This window comes from Crotalus tigris, unplaced genomic scaffold, assembly GCF_016545835.1.
Source record: "Crotalus tigris isolate CLP2741 ecotype Arizona unplaced genomic scaffold, ASM1654583v1 scf7180000018750.1061991, whole genome shotgun sequence".
Lineage (NCBI taxonomy): Eukaryota > Metazoa > Chordata > Lepidosauria > Squamata > Viperidae > Crotalus > Crotalus tigris.
In genome coordinates this window covers 763,504-785,580 of record NW_024097182.1, presented here as the reverse complement: position 1 = coordinate 785,580, position 22,077 = coordinate 763,504, and the positions used below count along the sequence as shown (strand labels likewise).

General features: G+C 37.5%; 1 protein-coding gene across 2 annotated transcripts in view; it reads left to right on the top strand.

The window, feature by feature from the left end:
- LOC120313634 (protein eyes shut homolog) overlaps positions 1-22,077 on the top strand; it is a 445,596-nt gene that overhangs the window by 144,522 nt on the left and 278,997 nt on the right. For both annotated transcript variants that reach the window (XM_039355730.1, XM_039355729.1), the window contains exons 3-4: positions 12,789-12,982; positions 15,691-15,821. In XM_039355730.1, coding sequence (XP_039211664.1) covers positions 12,789-12,982; positions 15,691-15,821 — 325 coding nt within the window. The remainder of the gene's footprint in view (positions 1-12,788; positions 12,983-15,690; positions 15,822-22,077) is intronic.

Genomic DNA, 22,077 nt, shown 5'->3' with positions numbered 1-22,077 from the left:
TCTTGAGCTTTCTCTTGTTTAATTAGTTACAATAGGAAATTTTGTGTGGTGCGGTGGGATGAATATTATAGATAAACTAACTGAACTGGGGAAAGATACAAATATAATCTATCTATACTTTGACTAATCAACTAAAAGTATATTTTTATGGCAATAAATTTTCTTGAAAGCTTTACAGTACAGTGAAATCAGAGGTAGGAAGTATACAGTTTGTGAAACCATGTTTTATTGGGAAAAAAATCATACTTGATTGAGTTCCCATTTTAGTGCTAAATTTACAAAAACACGAGGGCTTCATTCTCTCAAAAAGCACACTGAATGAATTAGTGCAGTGTGTGAACTCAACTGCAAAAGCAGTATAAGAAAGGTTAGATTAATACTGCAAAACACACAATTTATGAAGATAATGTGGAAAATTTCATGAATACATGCTATTGTTTCATCACTGAATTCAAGATCATTGGATAAATTATTTTAGTTAGTGCCTTCACCCAAGTCTGTGAGTGTATCTGGATTTTTCCAGTCGTGACTCAGATATTAACAAGGATTTTAAGATTTCATTTTGAGTAATGTTGGGAGGGTTACGCAGCATATGATTGAAAGATGTCATGGTGGGTAAGAAATAAGTAAATAAAATAAATTAATAAAAATATAAAAGATTATTTGAAACCCCTTTAACTGTGTAAAATTTATTTGCTGGCATGTATTAGTATGAGTTTCTGAAGGTATGGAAATGTATCATCATATTTGAATAATGTTTTCTTCTAAGGATCAGGGCATCATTTGATTAGTTTTTTTTTTGCTTAGCAGTAATAAGTCATTAAAGAAATATAGTCTGTCTCTCTGGCTATAAAACCAACCAACTGAAAAAGGTTATTTTTATCAATTAGTTTTCCAAGCCTACAACAAAATGAGCTTCTTTGCAGATAAATCCTGGGCAATATTTTATTTTCAAATTAGTTTTCTTCTATTTTTCCTTGCTAACAAATATTCAGTTACTCTTCAGGAATATGTATAGTACTTTATGGGGATTGAAAACTCAACTTCAGTGGCCTGAATATATGTTAATATTAGGCTATCAGTTATTATTCTCCAAGGCAATGTGTGCAGTGAGAATAAATATAAAAGAGTGTTTACTGGCGTGTGTATCACAGGCAAGTTTTTTTTTTCCAGTGTTGCCAATATGCACACTGAGTATTGGAAACAGAGGAGTTCACATTTTTCCACTCCCCTTTTTTAGGGATTAGGAACCTTCTGGAACAAAGAAGTATTAGGGAGTTAAGAAATAAGAATTTAAGGCAAGCTTATAAATCCTGCATGACTTAATCTAGGATTAGAAGGTAAGCAGCCAGCATCCCATCTTGTTTTGAATTGCATTTTGTTTTTATTTGGTAAATAGCCTAGAAATAGAAATCAATCAATCAATCTATCCATCCATCTATTCATCCATGCATCCATCCCAAGGCTCTAGGTTAGTCTGGGAAGTATCAAAATAATCCCAGAAGAAAGCCATTAATACTAAGAATGATGCACTAATATATTAATGAAATCATCAGGAGTATGGGTTGACCTGACAGAGGTTTTTTTTTTATTCAGTATATATACATTAACAAAAATTAAACTTCTTACAATGTGACAAAACCAACTTCCCTTTTTTCTACCAGTAATAGCCTGAATACCAGGGCTTTTTTCCTCATAGAACGCCCAGAACGGAGTTCCAGCACCTTTTTTGGATGGAACCTTATAGGGTAGGCAAGGCGGGTTGTATGACATGTGTGAGTTCCAGCACCTTTTTATTTTAGAAAAAAAGCACTGAATACTATCAGTTAGCCACATTACTAACAATGAGGTAGAAGGCTAAGAACTGGACATAATACAGTATATGGCTACTGGGTTACATGATGACTTAATTGGAATAGAGTCACTCAAAATGCTAAAAAGCAAAAGAAAGAAAAAAAGTGATGTTAAAAAAACTGCTTCTAGTCAGAAATTCTCTGTATGGAAAGAAAATTAACTGTAGGATAGTGACGAATGCAGTTTACAGCTGTTTTGCTGTCTATTATCACAGATATTTCTAAGAGGTATGAAGGGGAATTTTAATTTTCCAACATTTGTTGAGAGACAAAATCTCCCATGTGTGATCATTAGATGACATTCAAATTCATGAAATGAAGTTGAAACAAAAAGAGATCAGCTACCCTTGACTTGACAGTGTACTCAACCAGACTTGGCAATAAATCACAGATTTGTTGACACTTCACAGGAAGTGACTCCTTCTCACGGAGGACTTAACAGAAGTCTTAACACAGAAGAAGGCAGAAAACATAACAGAAGACTTACAAACCCTGGCTCCTCTACATTAGAATGACACCATATAAAACAACTGATTTCCTGTGGCCAATAAGAAGATGTGACTTTTGCAACCTTGGGGCTGTTTGCTCTCACCTTTCAAATGAACGGGTATGTGGTGTGCTCTTTGTGATCTAAAGTCAGTGAGTGTCAGGATGGTGAGGAGAAAATAAAAATATGCAACATGATGAGTATGGCCACATCGTCACACACAGTTATCACACAAACAAAATGGATTGAACTTTGATCTGCTTTAGTCATTAGTTTGAATATTTTGACACACGCACACACACACTTAAGGTGGAGATTGCTGCAAAAAGCTGACGCTTACATAATAGCTCTGTCTAGCTTGGGTAACTGTTAATTTCCTCTTCAGCCTTGACCCTAAACCATATGGAAGACTTGGCAAATAAACCAGAAATAATGGAAACATTTTTTTGGTGAAAAAAAAAATAACTGTATGTTCAGTTCTGTGTGAAACCGTATGCACTTATCTCAACAAGAAAAGAAATTCCTGTTTGCTGCTGAGACACTATTTGCTTCGTTTTTATATATTCTCGATCCACCACAGCCAATAAAGATAGTCCTCAACTTACAACTATTCGTTTAGTGACTGTTCAAAGTTACAACAACAATGAAAAAAGTGACATGACCGTTTTTCATACTACAGCCATTGCAGCATCCTAATGGTTACATGATCAACATTTGGACGCTGGTAACTGACATGTATTTATGACAGTTGCACTAACCCATGGAATCAGTGGGGATCTGTTGGAATTCTTCATATTAAAGCTGAATGTAGCTTAAGTCATATCTTATGTTTCGGGAAAGCAGATTTTAACAAAAACTTGAGCAATAATTATGATTTCATGACAGAAGAAATGAATGGGAACAGGAAACCAACATGGCTAGGAGATACTAACAGCCAAATTTACTTTATTATCTATTTATTTATCACATGTATATGCAACCATCTCACCAATAAGGTAACTTTGGGTGACTTACAAACAGTAAAAAGATAAATATAAAAATAATTAAACTTAAGAAGAGTCATTAAAAAAATTAAAAGCAAGGAGATGGATGGCATCTCTTTACCTCCAGTGAAGAATGCGCCCCCTCTGGGCCCGAAACCAACTGACAAAACCAGGTTTAATGCCCCTCCAGAAGGCCAGGAAGAGTGGGAACAGTTCTCAAACCCAGTGGCAGAATGTTCCACAGGGTGGGGGCCACAACAGAAAAGGCTGTTCTCCTTGACCCCACCAGCTGGAAATCCTTAATTGATGGGATCCGTAGTAGGCTCTTTCTACTGGAATGAGCAGGGTGAGCTCATCCCATTGCAAGAGGATGCCAATGTGACTGCACTGTACTGAAAGCTTAGGAAAGCTCTAAAGATAAATAAATAAATAAAACATCTTAATTTATTATTATTCAAGAAGGGAAGTCCATCATCTCCAAAGCAGGCTGTTCCAATGCTGGAACATTGGAACCATTCTCATTGTTAAGATTTTTTTTTTCCTGGAAACCACATCAGTCATCAAGGCAGAAAATATAAATGGAGGCCAGAACAGCTGGTTGCTCTTTCTTTTCTTTTTATTCTGAACATACCTGAAGAAGGTTTCTTTGTTGTTCCTGGCAGTCTTTATTCACTTTATTCATTCTGAACTTCATCTTTCTGATACTACTGATAGCCTGACATCTTTTACCCCTAAAGATACATACACATTTGGCTCAAAAATGTCCAAGTATTCTTCTCTATGTTCTCAGTTATTTCAGGAAAGTTTCTTGGATTTATAAGCTTTTATTTAGGTTGCAGGTTCATGTTTTCCCTGAAAAAAATCAGCATTATTTTTTTAATGGCTTCTTTAGAATCTACTCTGTGTGCCTTTGTGTAAGTGGGTATTCACCATCCTAAATTACTTATTAGAAACTATAAGAGGTTATCACAGGAAAAAAAAAGACAAAGAGACATTTGACCTATGCACGGGTGTCAAACTGGCTGCGTCACCTGATGTGTCGTGACGTATCATGACTTTTTTTGTATGGCCGGAATTGGGATGGGCGTGGCCTCTGCAGGCTTGCACTTTGACACCCCTGTTCTAGAGAGAGAGATCAGATTAGAAAGGGGTGAAAAAAACACACCCTTCTTTTTCAGGCTCAAAATCAGTTCTAATATGTTTATAATTTAACTTATCTGTGTTCACCTCATAGCCACATAGACACGTTTAGAGTTGCCTTTTTTATTTTTATATCAATACAAATTTCTGCCGTTACCCACAAGGCAAGTGAAGGAATTGGAAATGCATCACATTCACTTCTAGAAAGGTTTCTGAATAACTGTTGAAATGATGAGGCCACTTTATGTTAATAGCACAAAAGTAGCATGAAGTTATCAACAGAGACAAGCACTTTTTGTTTACGGAGAACACATGTGCTAGAATTTGCTTCACATAACAATATTCATAAAGAATGTTGAAAATTGCAGAAGGATGCTTTTATATGCTGAGTAACACTTTTGTTATTTTTTAGCACTATGACTGAAGGGCCATTGGGGACACTTAAATTAACATGTGCCCACTTTGCCTACTTTGTCAAAGCAGTACTACAGATACTGTACATATTTAGGGATGAATAGGCCCAAGGAGCTCCCATTTCACATCTGCCTGGCCATGAGAGCTAGCAAATTTTATGTGGAGATTGTTTTATGTCTTTAGCCACAGATCAGGATGGGTCTTAATGTTTAAAATGCACAGGGCATTTGAAAGTCTCTTTCATTTTTCTCTCATTTTTATAAAGCTTAGCAAGAAGCAATTTCTGGATCTTTGCAAACTGAAGGCTTTATATCCAGCATTTCCTGGAATGGCCATATGATTGCACAATGTTTTTTTTTTTTTAAAAAAAAAAATTAAAGTCCCCTCTGCTACTTCATATATTTTGGAAAATGTCTATCATCTGTCCTCAGCGTGCATTCCTGTTTCCCCACTCCTAGCAAGATAAATACTAACTGGACTTTATTCCCGTGATCTTTTGTTCCCAGATAGATCAGCTAAGAGTGAAAAATACCAGTTTCCTCCTTCCAAGATTATGACAAATAGATCGTAATGCTTAGCCCAGGCACTTTGAAAATGTGATTTTGCATGGGGCATGCTGTATGTAGTGAGCCTCCTTCAGACAGAAGGTCGCTGCCTACATAGAGCAACCTGCAGATAACCATTGATGCATACCCAGTGGTGGGATTCAGCTGGTTCGCACCAATTCAGCAGAACCGGTAGCTAATTTTTTGTTGCCCAGGCCCAGAATGGACTTCTGGAAGTGGCATCCACACAGAGAACCAGTTGTTCACATATTTGAATCCCACCACTGTGCATAACTGATCATCGAAACATAAGTTTCTACTTTATGCTTTATTTTTGCTTTTTTTTAGGAAAGTCATGACCAAAGAATCATTACTAAAAATATAGGGAAGAATGTCAATAACTTTGATAGAAAATATTTATTTAATAATAACTTTTCATAGAAATATTCCTGGTGCATTGGCTCTCTGGAAGGCAGGAAACTTCAGAATTTTTTAATTTTTGTGTCCTAAATCTGCTTATGAGAGTATAATCAGTCTGTGCTTGTACCTTTATCTTTCTCGGTATTTGTTTAAAGTTATTTTTCAAATGACTTTTTCAAAGTATCCTTTACTGTTTACAGTTTACACCATTGTTCATAAATATAGATGAATCAAACTAGTATTATGTAGTTTTCTTCCCTCTTTGAGAGACAGGAAAGCTTGTGTCTTTCTCCAAAGTAGAGAAAGATGTCCTTAGATTATTAAGTTTAGGAAGTAGCTGATAGACTTTTATTTCTCTACTTCAGTGTTTCCCAAACTTGACAATTTTAAGGCATGAGGACTTCAACTCCCAGAATTCTGGGAGTTGAAGTCCTCATGCCTTAAAATTGTCAAGTTTGGGAAACACTGCTCTACTTCACTGATAATATTTTTAAAACAAAAAACAAAAAAACACCCCTCCTACTCCCACTTGCAGTGGCAAAGTGCTCTCTTCCTATAAGATTTTTCAGCAGTATTTTTCATCACACAAACTTAGGTAGTCATGAAGTATTGAAGAAGATGAGGCTTAAGAGAACAGTGTTAGGTAAAACCCACTAGAAAATTCATACAGTAATCTAACAAACAGTAAATTGGAGTCTTAGTTATACATTATCCTACTGAATAGTTTTCAAATAAAGCTTGTTCCATGGTGCAGTTCCTCTGCTGAAACTAAACAGGTAAGTCCCCTGAGTATTGTTTGGGTACCCTCAGAAGACTAACTCCAAGTGAAACTTTATTTGTGTATTTTGAGAAACAAGTATTCTTCCTTTGCTACTGTAAAACAGGATCACTTCTAAAATGTCATCCCTTTTAGCGAAAGTCCTGTGAGAATGAAAATGGAAATGACAAGAAAATTGGATGTTGATGTGATTTTTTTTTATTTGATGTAGGTAGCAAGACATGTTGCTACCAAATAGATTTTATGACCATCTGACATTCCCAGAAAGATAATTTTCAACCTTTGGGAGAGTGTAGCAGTTAGGTAATGAAAACACAGCCAAAACAAGAGTGAAAAACCTTATGGAAATATTTGTTTCTTAAACCAGTACAGCTGAAATGGATTGTTTTAATTTCTAAGAATGTCCACATTGTTCACTGAAAACAGTTTATTTTTGATGTATAAGAATGACTTTGAGATGTCAAAAATAATAATGTACTGCTACAAACAAAAGATGAAAGTGAAGGGTAACAGCCACTATATAGAACAAACAAGCCCAAGACTAGCAGGGTGCATTCATGAACGCCAACTAGCAGTAAGCAGATAGAAGAAGGCAGGGAGCTGTCAGCTCTGCCTCAACTTGGACTCCTAAGTAAAAATGATCCTTGGCTTCATTTTTTGCAAAAGGTACAGTTTTATTACGAGTCAAGTGAACTGCAGTAAAGCAAAGCCAGAAATCCGCATGCCAAAATCCTCAAGTATAATTTCCCCCCTCCCCCCATAAGTACTTCTCATTACTGGCCCCCATCGCCCAATCAGTTTCAAAGACAATGTTTTCAAAATGGTCATTCCAAGTTTGAGTTTGAGCTGGTATGCAGCTGCATTCTCATCCATCCAACCTTGAAACCACGTCTCAAGAGATACAGTGAAGCCTTCCCACCTCCCATCTAGCTCCCCACCCCCCCATTCAGAGTTCATGGCAGACTGGAACTAAGCAATTGCAGAGCGCAGGCATGAGGTAGCAGTTGTGATAAAAAAAAACACTCTTTAATATCCCAACGGATGGACAGACACAACATTAGTTTCAACTGGGAAACTGACCATCCTAAACTAAGCTAAATCCAAAAACATTAGAGAATTCTTGGAAGCCTGACACTCAGATAAATCTGTCCTCAACATGCATATAGAGATAAGCAACATTTACACACCATCCAAAAGAGGTAATAAAAAACTGAAAAGAAAAGGAAAAAAAAACACTTCGTCACTAGCAACCAACACCAGATAATACCAAGATTAACAACTAATCAGGCAGTAAACCACAGCCTAATCAAGGAACTACTAAGGAGAAAAAGAGAGAGCAAATCCCATTCCATTTTAGCATTGAAGATGTTAACTAGTCTGGTAACAAAACTTTTGCAAGCAAAAAAAAAAAAAAAACAAGCTCAGAGAGCACCAAGGACTCCACAAACATTAATTTTCTGCATCATTATGTCTTATGCTATTTACTCTTCAGTATGGCTCCTTTCTTCTTCTGATCATGCTCATTAAATACATTCATAAGAATGCAATATATGCAGCTTATTCCCTTATATAACAGCCTCAGAAATCTTTATATTTAATTTGAGGCTGATAAAATACATTTATTCCATAAAATATTAAGGCGCAACAGTTTCAAGGTAATCTCCATATTTTAAGTGAAAAGATCTATCAATGACAACATAATAGTTCAGTTCAGCCACCAGTAATTTTCTTCTGTACTATATTGCTAGATTATTATTTATAAAGAAGTATAAGTACATGATAAGGACCATCTATTTAAATAGGCAATCATCAAAGTGTATAAGCAGCAAATAATAGTGTATTTATGCCATGACAAAAAATAAGCAGATGGAAGCATGGGGTATATTTTAATTTATGATATGCTGCAGCTCTAACTTTTAGAATCTGCCATCTAGAAAAAGGCTAAACAAAATTAGAAAGTGTGGCACTACAACATTAAGCAATCAGCAATAAATCAAAATAAGGGTCATTTTTATAAAACATACATAAACAAAATTACCTATAAAATATATCACAGATTTGTGCATAATATCTTGTGGATTGTATGGTGCTGACTGCATTAAAACTTGCTTTGGATGAAGAAATTGAGCAAGATCAACTTTTTCTCTCATACAGATATGGTCACATCTAAGTTATTCTACTAAGTTTCTTTACCAAATGCACTTCTGGGGGGGAGGGGAACAAAATAAAATCCAGACAAAAAATGTTTTTAACTGCTTTTTTGGTGTCTCTGTTTTCTTTTTTCTTTTCCCAAGACAAGGGTCACACTAGGCTATGAGTTCTTCACCTTAGAAGAGAATATATGTAGCTCACAGTTGAACACAGTCCTTGGTGTTCTCTGAGTTTGGAGATTTTCTTGAGGATGTTCCCTTAGCAAACTAAGTAACAGCATTAGTGTTGCGGCACTGATGATGTTACCCAGTTTGCTAAGGAAACGTCTGAAACGAAAGCATCAAGCTCAAAATGCACCAGGGACCCCATAATTCTTCACCTTTTTGTGCCATTGACTGTAGTGAAATCTCCAGACCTCTTCTCAGAAAATAAATCAATAAATGCATAAAATAAAATGTATTGATATAGGTTACATTACAGAGGAACCCAATTGGGCTTAAAATACATTTATCAAAATATTTTTGAAACAACATTATGGTCATAAATATGCTTCTTTATCAATTCATTAAATCAATAACAAAATAAGTTAAATTTTAGTAGAGATTAGGGAAAATAAAGTGCTAGTTATGAACTCCCTGAATTCTATATGTGTGCCCTCAAGTTATATAAGCACTAGTAGTTAAGAACCTTTGTCTTAGTCAGATGGAAAACATCAGTCCTGCATAAGGAAAATGAGCTAGAAATGCCACCAAAAATAATTTCTTCTAGAGATAATTCAGCTGGGCAGCAACTTCAGACTTTTAGGGGATATTTTTTTTTTCTGGCATACAGCTAGTATCAGGCAAATATCTTTGCATGATTTGGTGAAGTATGGACGTGTAGGTGGTCTGTGCAGATGAGAAAAGTCTGCTTAGGAGGACTTCCGGTCCTGCATCATAGTGACACGGCAGAGGGATTGCGGGTCTCCGCACCCCACAGCTGGTTTTGCCCTGCCAGGGGAACCCTAAATGTGTCAAAAGTCGGCCAGGAGTGGCGACGAAGAAGGAGCCCCCCACTGATTGGGGAATGATGGTGGTCAATCCGCACAATCCTGGGGAAGCCCTACAATCCAATGAAAGAAAGGCTAACCACATCTCGCTGACTAGCCCAAGCAACCGGCAGCTGAAGTCCAAAAGCACTAACTAAAACAATGGTGAACAGTGTGCTTGGAACTGGGTGAGAATATTGATCTTCTCTCTCCTAGCTTGTAACTGATTTCCTCGAAAAGACCCCCAAGAAGAAAAAAAAATCCTCCGAAAGTGAAGACGGAAGTGGCTAATTAATATTTATGAGGAAATAGAAATATATTGAAATGAAGTTAATAATACTACAATCTGGATAAATCTGAAAATTATGAAAACTATTAAGATTTCACATCTGAAAGAATATTGATGAAACTATAAGAAAATAATTCTTTGTCTTAAAAGTTGGAAAATGAATAGTTACTGACATCTAGTGGAGGATTAGAGCATAACTATAAGTGCATTGACTCAGTAATTGGCAAGAAGCCCAGAGATAGAAAAAAAACTTGTTCCTTTGAACCTTAGTGTTTTTTACTCAAATAAAAAACAGCTGGGAACAGAAGAAAGAAAATACATCAGGGCCATTTATTACAGAGTGAGAACTACATTTGTTTTAAAAATTGCCAACCTTCTGGTCTGTGATTTCTAAGCCCACGAATTGTTTGCAGAGAAAAAAAACCCTTGACTTTTGGCTAATCTTCTAGGGAGGAATTTACTGGAAAGCTTTTAGGTGGCTAAACATTCTGGACTGCAATTCTGGCTGGTTGAATTCTAAGACCCCTCAACAGAAGAATTGTTATAAAACACTGCTTTCAATGATGCTTTGACAATTGGAAATGTATCGGATTACAATAACCATATATAAAGATAAGAACTATATAAAATTTGGTTGTTTGGATTTTAAGATTGGCTGGTTTGATAAGGCTAATCACAGAGACTATGGTATGGGTGAAAGACTATCTGGAGGGGGGGGAGACAAAATGGATATTGCATATCAAAAAATAATAGGAAACCACACCTAATATTCCCTTCTGAAGGCCCTAGCCTGGAACATCAGAGATCTGCAGGAGCAATACTCCAAGACAAGGCAAATACTTTCCAGGAGGAAATGTATGCAATGCTGCAACAGATTCAAATGACAATTGTTTTAAACCATGATGAGATTAAAAACAATTTTGATGACATAAATGAGCACATCTTCAACCTAAACTTACAATTAAAAACCTTTCAGAAAATGATGATAAAGAATGAACAAACAAATCAGATAATAGAAAACAAACCAGAAGAAAGTGACTTAAATGGGGAAGCTACAAATTAAGAGAACCACAATTTAACACAAAGAGAAGAAAATCTACAAGATTTTGCCACGATAATGAAAATGGAAAAGATATTTTACCTTTCAGGACTTCAAAACAAATTTGAGGATAAGAAAGAAGATCTAACTTTAGAGCTGCTAGGAGAATCATTAGAGGTTGGGAGACAAAAAGCACGCATCCTACTCAACTTGTCTTTCTTACTCCCAACAACACTTACAAAAATACAGGAATCCCCTGGCAAGCGGAACATACTGACTTGGAAAGCTACTTGGCAAAAGAAGAAGGCTAGAGTTAGATTCAAGAAATTTGATTTGACTTGCCAGATGGAGTACTATATGATTAAACACTTGTTTGAATATGGTTAAAAGAATAGATAAATTTTGGATATAAAGGGGCCCTACAGTAAGAGGGACTATATAAGTAGTATAGTACTTTTTATAATATACGAAATGTAAAAAATTATGTATGTGAATGAAAAGTTTGGACATTTAAAGGTAATTAATTCTGAGACAATTATGACTGATAAGAATGATTTGAATACTGAGGAGAAATTAAGCTTAAATAACAATCTTGAAAACAGGACACATAGTGATTTAATAAGATAACTTTTATAAATACAATTGAAACATAAGCTGACCAGAAAAGATGTTATATATGGATGTTATTGTTATTTGTACAAACACAAGAAAAATGTTTATATTCAACCTTGTATGTATTGAAAATATTAAGAATTACATTTGTTTAATGTTGATAAAGGAGAATACTACTGGAAGAAGAGAAGCCCAAGCAAATATACTATTAATTAACATATTGATTATGGAATTATAGAAATTAATCATTGTTGATTGTTTTTAAATATATGAACCCAGACAACATATTGTTTACTAAGCACTAAAGATTATTATCATAAAAATCAATAAAATATATTGAAAAACAAAACAGAAAAGTCTGCTTAGAATGTAGATCTAACATTTCTTTCTCTACTAAGTAAACATGCTTAGGATTAAATTGTTTACAAAAACATGACAGCCATGAATAATTAGGTTCTTGTACAGTGGTCTTACATAGTGATCTAAATGTAGATGGTACCTTTCCATCAAGAACCTTCAAAGTGTCAATTAATTTTGCTAAATTCTTGAATCCATGGGTTCTCTTTAACAGGAAAGAACATATGAAAGATTCCTCTTCAATTGTTATTGGCAAAAAAAAAAAAGTCCTCCACTTTCTCTGACTCTCTGTGTTTTCTATCTCATTGCAATGTTTCTGTTAAGTATTGGTAGACTGGGTTAACTGAAAATCCATAGATTTTTCCAAGAATAGCAAGAAATAAAGAAGTTACTGTTTGATGCTGTAGTATCTGAGAACTGAAAATGCATTAATCTAGAATTTTGAAGGCTCATTTGTAATTATCACAAATGATAATTATTCATTTGCCTTAATGAACAATAAATATTTAAAATACTCTATGTCAAAATATTTTATTTTATGATGCAAGCAGCAACATGGGAATGGGATTTCACAATGGTGGGAAATATGAAATTAGGATAATCGGTTTCCCCAAAAAGTCTTCAACAAAAGGAAATTCTTATAGCCCGTTATCTAACAAATAGTTTTTCTTTCTCCCGCTGATTGCTTTTAAGGTCCATTTTGCGAAGAGCCTGTGAAACCGTGCAGTTCTCAGCCATGCCAGAATGAAGCTGTATGCCACAATAATCCTTCTGGGTACAGTTGTGCCTGTCCTCCTGGATTCCTTGGGCCTGATTGTGAAACTGATATCAATGAATGCTTTTCAGGACCATGCCAGAATGGAGGCATATGTCACGATCGGCCAAATGTGAGTACAATTTCTATATAATGGATAAGGATATGCCTTTTGGGGGGGGAGGGCAAAATGTCTTTTCAGGTCATCCTCAACTTATATCCACAGTTGGGGGCCAGATTTTCCATTGCTCAAACAAAGTGATTGTTAAATGAATCAGGTACCATCTTGAATTGAGAACTGTGTTAGCAAAAGAAGAGGTGCACCATCTGGCCCATATATTAATCCAGGAAATAGGAAGCAAAATGGAATGGAATGGAAGTTCTCACCCATTCCTGGCTCCTGCACAATTTTGCTATTTTACTAACAATCCATTTAAGGAAAAGACCTATAAACTTTTGAGTCAACATTAGATTCAATTCCACAAAGCTTCTTCACAGCACATTTATATGTGGCAGTTGGAACAACAGAACTGTATGTTGTTTACCCAGAAATAAGTCCTGCTATATTTAGCTTAGAGGCAAGAGTTCTTGGCAAGCCACCCCAAATTTTTAATCACCTTTGAGTGTATAAACTCTATATTTATGTTATTAACTGTTTATTTTTCAGATGAGTATTCAAGACAGAGCATGCCCCCTAAGTGATGTAACAATAAAATGCAAAAGCAACATTTAACAGAATAACAGAGTTGAAAGGGAGCTTGGAGGTCTTTTAGTCCAACATCCTACTTAGGCAGGAGACCTTGTACCATTTCTGATAAATGGTTGTCCAATGTCTTCTTAAAACCTCCAGTGAAGCACCCAAAACTTCTGAAGGCAACTTGTTTCACTGATTATTTATTTTACATATATAAACTCTCAAAAAAACAGCATCAAAATAAGCTTTTTTTAAAAGAGAGAGAGGGGGGGGGAGAATAACAGGAGAGCATCAGAAAAAAAAAAACCATTAGAATAGCAAAACCTGAAATGGGGCATATCGTTCCTAAGATAAAACCCCTGTATAGATCAGGAAAATGGTGAATTTCAAAATGCTTCAATTGCAAAAAAAAAATTTTTGTATCACAATTCCCAAATAATCAGGCAAACAATAAAACAACAACTTCATTCTGAGTGTAGTCCCTGAAGCATTTTATGACCCTTGGAGAAAAATGCAATTTAACTGCTGAAAGCAACTGCTTAAAAAGATACAAATCATGTTCTCCTTAGGCCAGTTTATTGGATTTACAAAGGAGATTAAAATTACCTCTTTAAAATGGTATGAAGGTAGAGCAAATCCTTTGTGGCCCCTTTCCTTGTAAGTTCTTAAATGAAAAGAAGAAAAATGTATTTATGGGCCTGGGTATTCTCTTTTTACTAATTTTGGCCCTCCACAAAGTCTAATTTAGAGCTATTTTTGTATGTTTTCCATGGTTGGTTTTCTTATTGTTACAGAATAGAAATTTACACAAGGAAGGGCAGTATATCCAATGACAGAAATGTGTACTGGGGTTCATTTTTCTCATTCCTCATACCTTAGAAAGTGGTGGGACTGCTTTTTTTGTGACAGTTGTTCAATGATTTTTCTCTTACACAGAAATCCATGTAAAGCTCCATGTTTGTGTACAGTATGTACTTGAAAACATATTTAAAATATTTTGCTGTCAAAATGTGAATGTTGAAATGCACTTTGAAACTATTTTTCCTTTGCGCAAAGTATCTCTGTTAAGAAATGCAAAATAGATTAATAGATTAGTCCCGTGTAATTAATTACTAGCTTGAGAAGTCAGTTTATTATTGGAATTTTCAAAGGTCGAATTGTTCAAGCATCTCTAGAATTAGCACTAAAGCGTATATTGGGTTAGAGGTGAGCAGAAATACGTTTTTGCATTAAAAAAAACCCAAGTACATCTGGTCAATCTTGAACTGTTGATTTCTAATAATGGTGTTAGATCCATTGCCAGTTCATGTTGATTCTTTACTATTGTGCATTTAGGTGTCCAGTCATAAGTTGCCCAGAATCATTTGACAGTGAGATGGATGACATATAAATGTAATAAACAAACAAATAAATAAACAAATAAATAAATACTAAATAATTTTGAAATAGCTTTGCCCCTTTTAAAAATCATCATGGCACCTATTTCCCTCCCCTTTCTTAGATAGCTTATCTAAGGAAGTAGGTTTCAACTAACACAAGCTAATAGCCAGAAGACATGATGAAAACTCCTTAATTGCACAACACTGGAACAGACTTTACCATAGTTTCAACTGGGAGATGGTGAGTACCCTTGGCTAAGATAAATCCCCAAAAAATTAGAGAATTCCTGGAAGCCTGGCATTCAGACAAATCAGCCATCAATGGGCACATAGAGATAAAGAACACATACATGCCATTCAAAAACTACAGTCAAAAAGCTAAAAGACCACAACACCTCCTGACCAGCAATCAACCCCCAGCTAAGCAGAGATTAACTCGAAGCAATAAACAATACCTGAGTCATGGAACTAACAACTCAGTAAACAACAGCCTAATCAAGGAATTGCCAAGAATATTCATATATTCTCAGGGCAAACCACTATATATAAACAGAAAACCAACCTCACTCTTTTAGCACTGATGATGTTACCTAGTTGGGTAAGAAAATATCTGCAAGAAAACAATCAAGATCAGAGAGTACCAGGGATCACACAAAAGTAGGTTTCGGATAGAGTTTTTCCTAGAAATGGAACCCTTCTTTAGTATATTGTAGAAATATGATGGACATTTAAAAACCATCCTTCATTCTGGATCTCTCTTTTTTGCAGGATGTGTCATGTACCTGCTTGCCAATGTTCACAGGTAAATTCTGTGAAAAGATGGTGACGACCCTTTGTGAACCTTCCCCCTGCCTAAATAATGGCAGTTGCATTGATGAGGTGGAGAGCTATCACTGCAGGTAACATCTCCTTCAATATTTCCTGGTTTACATTTGCATTTGGATTTTAGGGGAAAAAATGTAATAAAAATAATGATTTTATTAGTCCAGCCTGCATTTGGTTGGGGAGGTTCTGTAGAAAGGCAACTTTTGTTTTCAGTGGCCAGAAGACTGGAAGTGGGAGACTAAAAAGGAAAGCCTAGAAGGGATTTTACACTATTTCTACATGAATTCTCTAAGATAAAATATATAGTTCTCTAACTCAAGATAAAATTTAAATAAGTTGGAAAGGCAGATCTCTTGCTCAGTGCATGTATAACATCATGTTTGGGAAAAGAAAACTGTAGATACTCATTCTTAATTCATAGACTTCTGATAACAATTCACAATGCAGCTCATCAGTCTGCTTGTTGAAAATAGATCAGTGCTTTTCTACAAACTACAGAAGAAGACCAGGTACACGGATAGCTAATTCTAGTCCATTTTTATATAGATTTATAGATCTTTTCCTCAGACCATTAAGATGTAAAATTTGTAGTCTTCACACTTGCTTAGCTTTTATTTGGATGCCTTAGAGAAGGTTCTATCATGCATTTTTAAAATGCAGTAAACAAACACCTTTTTAAAGTATCCATAAAAACAGAATATTAAAATCTCTGCTAGGTAAAAGGACGGTAGTCCATTGGGGTGCCTAAGAAACTTGATAATGATATCAGATGCAGCCCCATATTCTGCAAGGAATGTCAAGTTGGAAAGAAAATTTGCACATAGAGAGCTACCAATAGAAGTCTCCTCCTCCTCCTCCTCCTCCTCCTCCTCCTCCTCCTCTTCTTCTTCTTCTTCACATTTTTGATGGAATATTAACCAAATAGGATTACAAAGTGTAATTAGACAGCACATATTTCTGTGCCTGCATTTATTGGTGTGGAAAATGAAAATATTGCCTATTGTTCTTCAATGAAAGGTTTAGGCCCAGGTGAATTAAATCAGGCCTCATGCATCAACAATTAAAAAACAAACCCAGAAAATGAAAAAAATAGAAAAACGGAACTCAAACTGCCTCCGCACCAACTGAACGTAACAGGGAAGCAATGCAGCATATAGTCAAACATGTAGAATCGCTTTCTGATCTGTATTACATTGATGGGCTAACCATTTTTTTATATAAAAATCTCTTCCATTCTAGCTGTTTGTGGACCATGAATTATTGGAATCTAGTCAATCCTACTGTATAGGAATGATTGCATTAGTTCCAATTGGTGCACATTGATGATGTAAACAATATTTTAGGTGCTTTGTTCCACTGCCTGGGCTTCGCAATCTAATCCACTTTTTGCTTGTAACCTCTAGCTAAGTTATTATCAGACATACTTTAGTTCAGTGGTGGCAAACCTTTTAGAGACCGAATGCCCAAACCATTTATTTATCGCTGCATGCCAGGTAGGCATGGCCGACTGGGTGGGCACAGTCTCGGTGGTCACAACCATAATAAAAAAAAACCTTTGTTCCCTAGAATTTTTTTCCTAGCAGCCAGGCAGAAGAGCAGAGCCCCGAGGCAAGTGTCCTGGAGCTGTTTCCACCCGCGTCTTTCTCATTCTCAATTCTCTTGCCTGTGTGTTGTTTGCACCCCACCCCCAATTGCTCTACGCTTTGCAGCCCAGGGAGTGAGATTCACCCTCTGCCTCAGGGCCCCACTCTTCTGCCTGGTGCTAGGGGCTCCATCATCTGCAGCGGCCGGAACAAGAGGCAGGTTACAGCAGCCCATTAATCTTTTTGCTGCATCGGCACCCGGGGGCTTGCTATTTCTCTCCCCTCCACCCAAAAATCTAGGTCGATATGCAAACCAAGCTCATGTGCCTTTGCTCAGGAGGAGCAACTTATTATGGTTGTGAACTAAGCTGTAATAAGAGAGGTTTTACTTCTTGCCGATTTATGGGGGGGGGAGGAAGCCCTTGCCTGGCCTGGGCACATCCAGTCGACAGATCTCATAGGGATGGCTTCTGCTGCTGCTCTGACCGCTCAGCAGGGAATCGGGAGGAGGTAGAGGGGCAGCCGGGGGTCTGGAGCTGCCTCAGCTGCTCACTAGCAGCCCGAGGCAGCAGATTCATGCACCAGCTTCCCCTTCTGCTTCCCTGCAGGGCTTACCGGTCAGAGCAGCAGCAGAAGCCACCCCCATCAGATCCGTTGAGTGGATGTGCCCAGGCCAGGCAAAGGCTTTTTTCCGGCTACCCTGGAGCAATTTCCACCCACACTGATGGGGCTCTGTGGCCAGTCCACCATTATGCAGGACAGCCAGCATGCTGTGGCTGCTGACGGACATGTTCGGCCCCCATGCGCTCACTGGCTTCTGTGTGTGGGGGCCGATAGTGTCAGGCAGCAGATCCAGAAGCAAAGCAGCAGCGGTGGCAGGGGAAGGCAGGATCTAGCATGCGGGCACCCTTTGCCGTTGATGCTGCACATTGTCCCGCATGCGCTTCCGGGTGGGGAGGGGAAGGCATCTGCCACAGCTCACCTTCCCCCGCTACTGCCCCCACCAACACGAGGATGGTTGGCACAGTTTTGCTTCTAGAACTGTGGCTGGCCAGGCTTGGCGATGCAGGGATCACGCCGCCGCCTCCTGCTTCTCTGTGTGGTTGGCCAGTCAAGGGGCTCAGAGCAGCAGCAGCTGCCCCCGTCAGAGACACCCTGTAGACAGGACCCACACCAGGTGAGGGCTCCTTTCCGCCCATCCCGGGGCAGTCTCCGCTCACGCTGATGGGGCTGCACTGCGGAAGGGAGATGGCTGCTCTGACTTCACTCACTCTCCTGCCAAAACTTCTCCTTTTATACGTTCCCTCACCCTGCCCAGCTCTTGCAGCTGTTCCCAGAGTGCTCATGCACAGAGAGGGGAAGGGAGCGGAGCCCAGAAATAGCATGCGTGCCCACAGGGACAGCTCTGCATGCCGCCTGTGGCATGCATGCCATAGGTTCACCACCACTGCCTTAGTTGATGAGTTATGCCATGACATCATTTGTTTCAGATGCAAATCCACTCTAAGTGCTTTAAAAGCAATCCTTGCATCCTTACTGTGTATTGATTATCCCTGCAACTCAAGCATATTGAGTTCAGCATGAACCTGGGGCACTGAAGTGCTTGAGCTGGTTTATATCATCTTGTGAGAGCCAATTGTTAAATTGTTAAATTTACAAGCAAGGGCAGAGCTGAACCGTGATGTCTAGATGCCAATCAGTTTCTCTGTGGTAGCAGTAATGGAGCCAGAAAAGCTGGTTCTTAAACATTTATCAGCCACCACTAGCCTTGATAGCATTCTTAGTAAATCATTTCTCAATCCAAAGTGGCCTACAAATAAACTCTGAGGATGTCCAGCAATCGGTGTGTCCTGTCTCTCCTCCAGATTGCCAATAGTACTTTTTCACAAGGCGACTGGACTTTCTTTGTTTTTCCTCAAAGTCATTCCACTTCTCATCCAAGCAGTGGATGAGAAGTGAAACATCTGCAAGGAAAACAAAAAAAGTCCAGTCGCCTTGTGAAAAAGCATCTTTGGGACAACCATGACCTGGATGACTGAGAATCTCCATAGACACCTCCAGATTGTCAGTTATAGCTTTTTATTTCTTCAAAAGAACTTCTAGAACTCTGTTAAAAAAAAACACCACCACTGAAAAGATTTCAGGTCAACATGGCACAATTTTAACAAGTCCTGTGGATATACCTTAGCAGACCAGCAAGCTGCCTTCTAGAGCTTTTGCTTTAACATATTGAATAAAGAGGAGCTGTCGATATCGCTTCTCAGCCTTTGGGTTAATATCAAGTGTAGTGTGTCTGTGTAGGGTCAGGGAGCTATTCTCAGTCTGTCCAGTGAGAAATAAAATGCCCACAGAAAGACTGACCTCATCTGAATGCAACTTATGTATATGGTTTTGGGAAACTTGTACGCAACCAGAACTTTTTGTAATTTAAAAACAAAGAAGTGGTGATTTGTTGTTGGCATCAGTGATTACTGGGAATGCCTACTATAACAGGCCTTAAGGGACATGTGAAGGGACAAGGATGACTCCTTATTTAATGGGGCAATTATTAGATTTCCAAAGAAAGACCTATCTCATACCTTCCATGGTTGAGTGAAGTGATTGAGAGAGAGAGAGAGAGAGAGAGAGAGAGAGAGAGAGAGAGAGAGAGAGAGAGAGAGAGAGAGAGAGAGAGAGAGAGAGAGAGAGAGATGGTATTATTCAGTTACAAGCACTCCTGAAGAAAGTAGATAAGTTCTGTGTTTCCTTCATATAAGTAAGAGTGTGCTTCCAGACCTAATCTAATGGCATCTCTAATAGCTGAAAGATTCAGCTTCCTGTTTAGGGTTGAGATAATTGGTTTCATAACTTTGAATGATTTCTCTTCTTTGGATTTTAAACACTAATTTAGAACAGAATAAGAAAGAAATCTTTCTCAGATTGAAGAAGCCTACCATTTCTGAAAAGGATGTCTGAAGGGCTCTTGTTGCTACTTCAAGCATTCTTAAAGGGGATTTCAAAAGCCAGGAAGTTGCTCCAGTGTTTTTTGCTCATATATACCTTTCCAGAATCATATCATTTTGCATTGCATTACTTTCTGACTCCATCTGAAATAGACTAAGATTTAAAATAACACTTTTGAGAGGTCATTTAGAAGTTTGTTCAGATTAAGGTCAATTTCTGGTCTCCCTTTACTCAAGTCATTTTCAAAGTATATCAATGTATGTAATAGATATTTACAAGTGTAAAAAGGTGCTTCCACTGTAATTTTCATTTTTTTTCTGCACAGACTTAGGGATCTTATCTTACCATATCTAATTTCCAGAAGCACCAGTGCACTATCAACATATCGCTCTTCCACTTACAATTTCAAAGAAATGTGTGATAGCATCTCTATCCATTGACTGGATAGGAGGAGGGAAGGGGTGAAAAGGGAAGAGAAATAATGAGGAGAAGAAACAAAAACATCCTTCTCTTGGTCAAGCAAACAGGATGGGTAGATGATCTCCTAATGAGATGTGAGATAGCAGTGTTCCAATATTTGAAGGGTTGCCACAAACAAGACTGGATCAACCTATTTTCCAAAGCACTAAAGGCAAGATAAGAAAAAAAATGGATGGAAACTAATCAAGAAGAGAGCCAACCTAGAACTGGGGAGAAATTTCCTAATAGTGAGAGCAATCGACCAGTGGAATAGCTTTGCCTTCAGAAGTTGTGGGTGCTCCATCATTGGAGGTTTTTAAAAGAGACTGGACAGCCACCTGTCTGAAATGGTATAGGGTCTCCTGCTTGAGCAGGAGATTGGACTAGAAGACCTTCAAGGTCCCTTCCAACTCTGATATTCTATGTACTATTATAACCGGCTTTTTAAATAATAAACCAACACTATGATTTGTACCCAGAACCAAACTGGTAGCACTGACAATATTGTTGTGGCATTGCTAGGATAACTTGCATTCACCAGTGTGTGGATTTCTACTCTGTTAAACATTTAGTCTGCAAGGGATAAATTAAAGTTCATTGTAGTAATCCAAATTTGAAATAATTAGAGCATGGGTAATTGTTGCTAAGTTTTCCTACTTTAAAAGCATATAAGTAGTATACCAGTTGAAGCTGGGCATAGAATATGTTGGCCTTGATTCCACCTGCTTCTCTAGCAGGAGCTGTGAGTGGAAGAAGTCTCTGAAGTTGCACCCTTGATCATTTCATGGGATTATGACTGTTCTACAGAGTTACAGTAGATACTACTAATAATCCCAAGGGTTTTTTTATATAAACAAGCAATCCCTTTTTCTGAGATTCCCAATTTTAGTCAGTTTCATTCCTATTTAAATTCTTACATCTTCCAGACCTTAAGTTAGAAAAATCTATTATATCTTCTGCCTGTCCTAGGTGGAATGGTAGACTGGATAGCATCAACCTATTGATGACTATTTTTTTTTTTATTTTAAGTTAAAATAAAATCCTAAAAGTAACACAAATACTTTAAAGTTAAATAATATGGAAGGGAACATCAGACTGTGTACCTCACAAAAGCATAAGTGATACTTCCCCAGGGTATGTCCAAACCTAGGCTTGTTTTTAATGTCTGTTTGTATTCAGGTTTTGCTTTTGTTTTTTGACTGCACCATTGCCAATCTAGCATCATTTCTTCCATTTCATTTTGAAGTTCCTCCAATCTCCTCCATTTGATTTCAGGTTATCTAGCTTTATCTGTAGTTGATTATTTGTCCTGTTTTTTGCCTCTAACCATCTGCCTCATAACCTA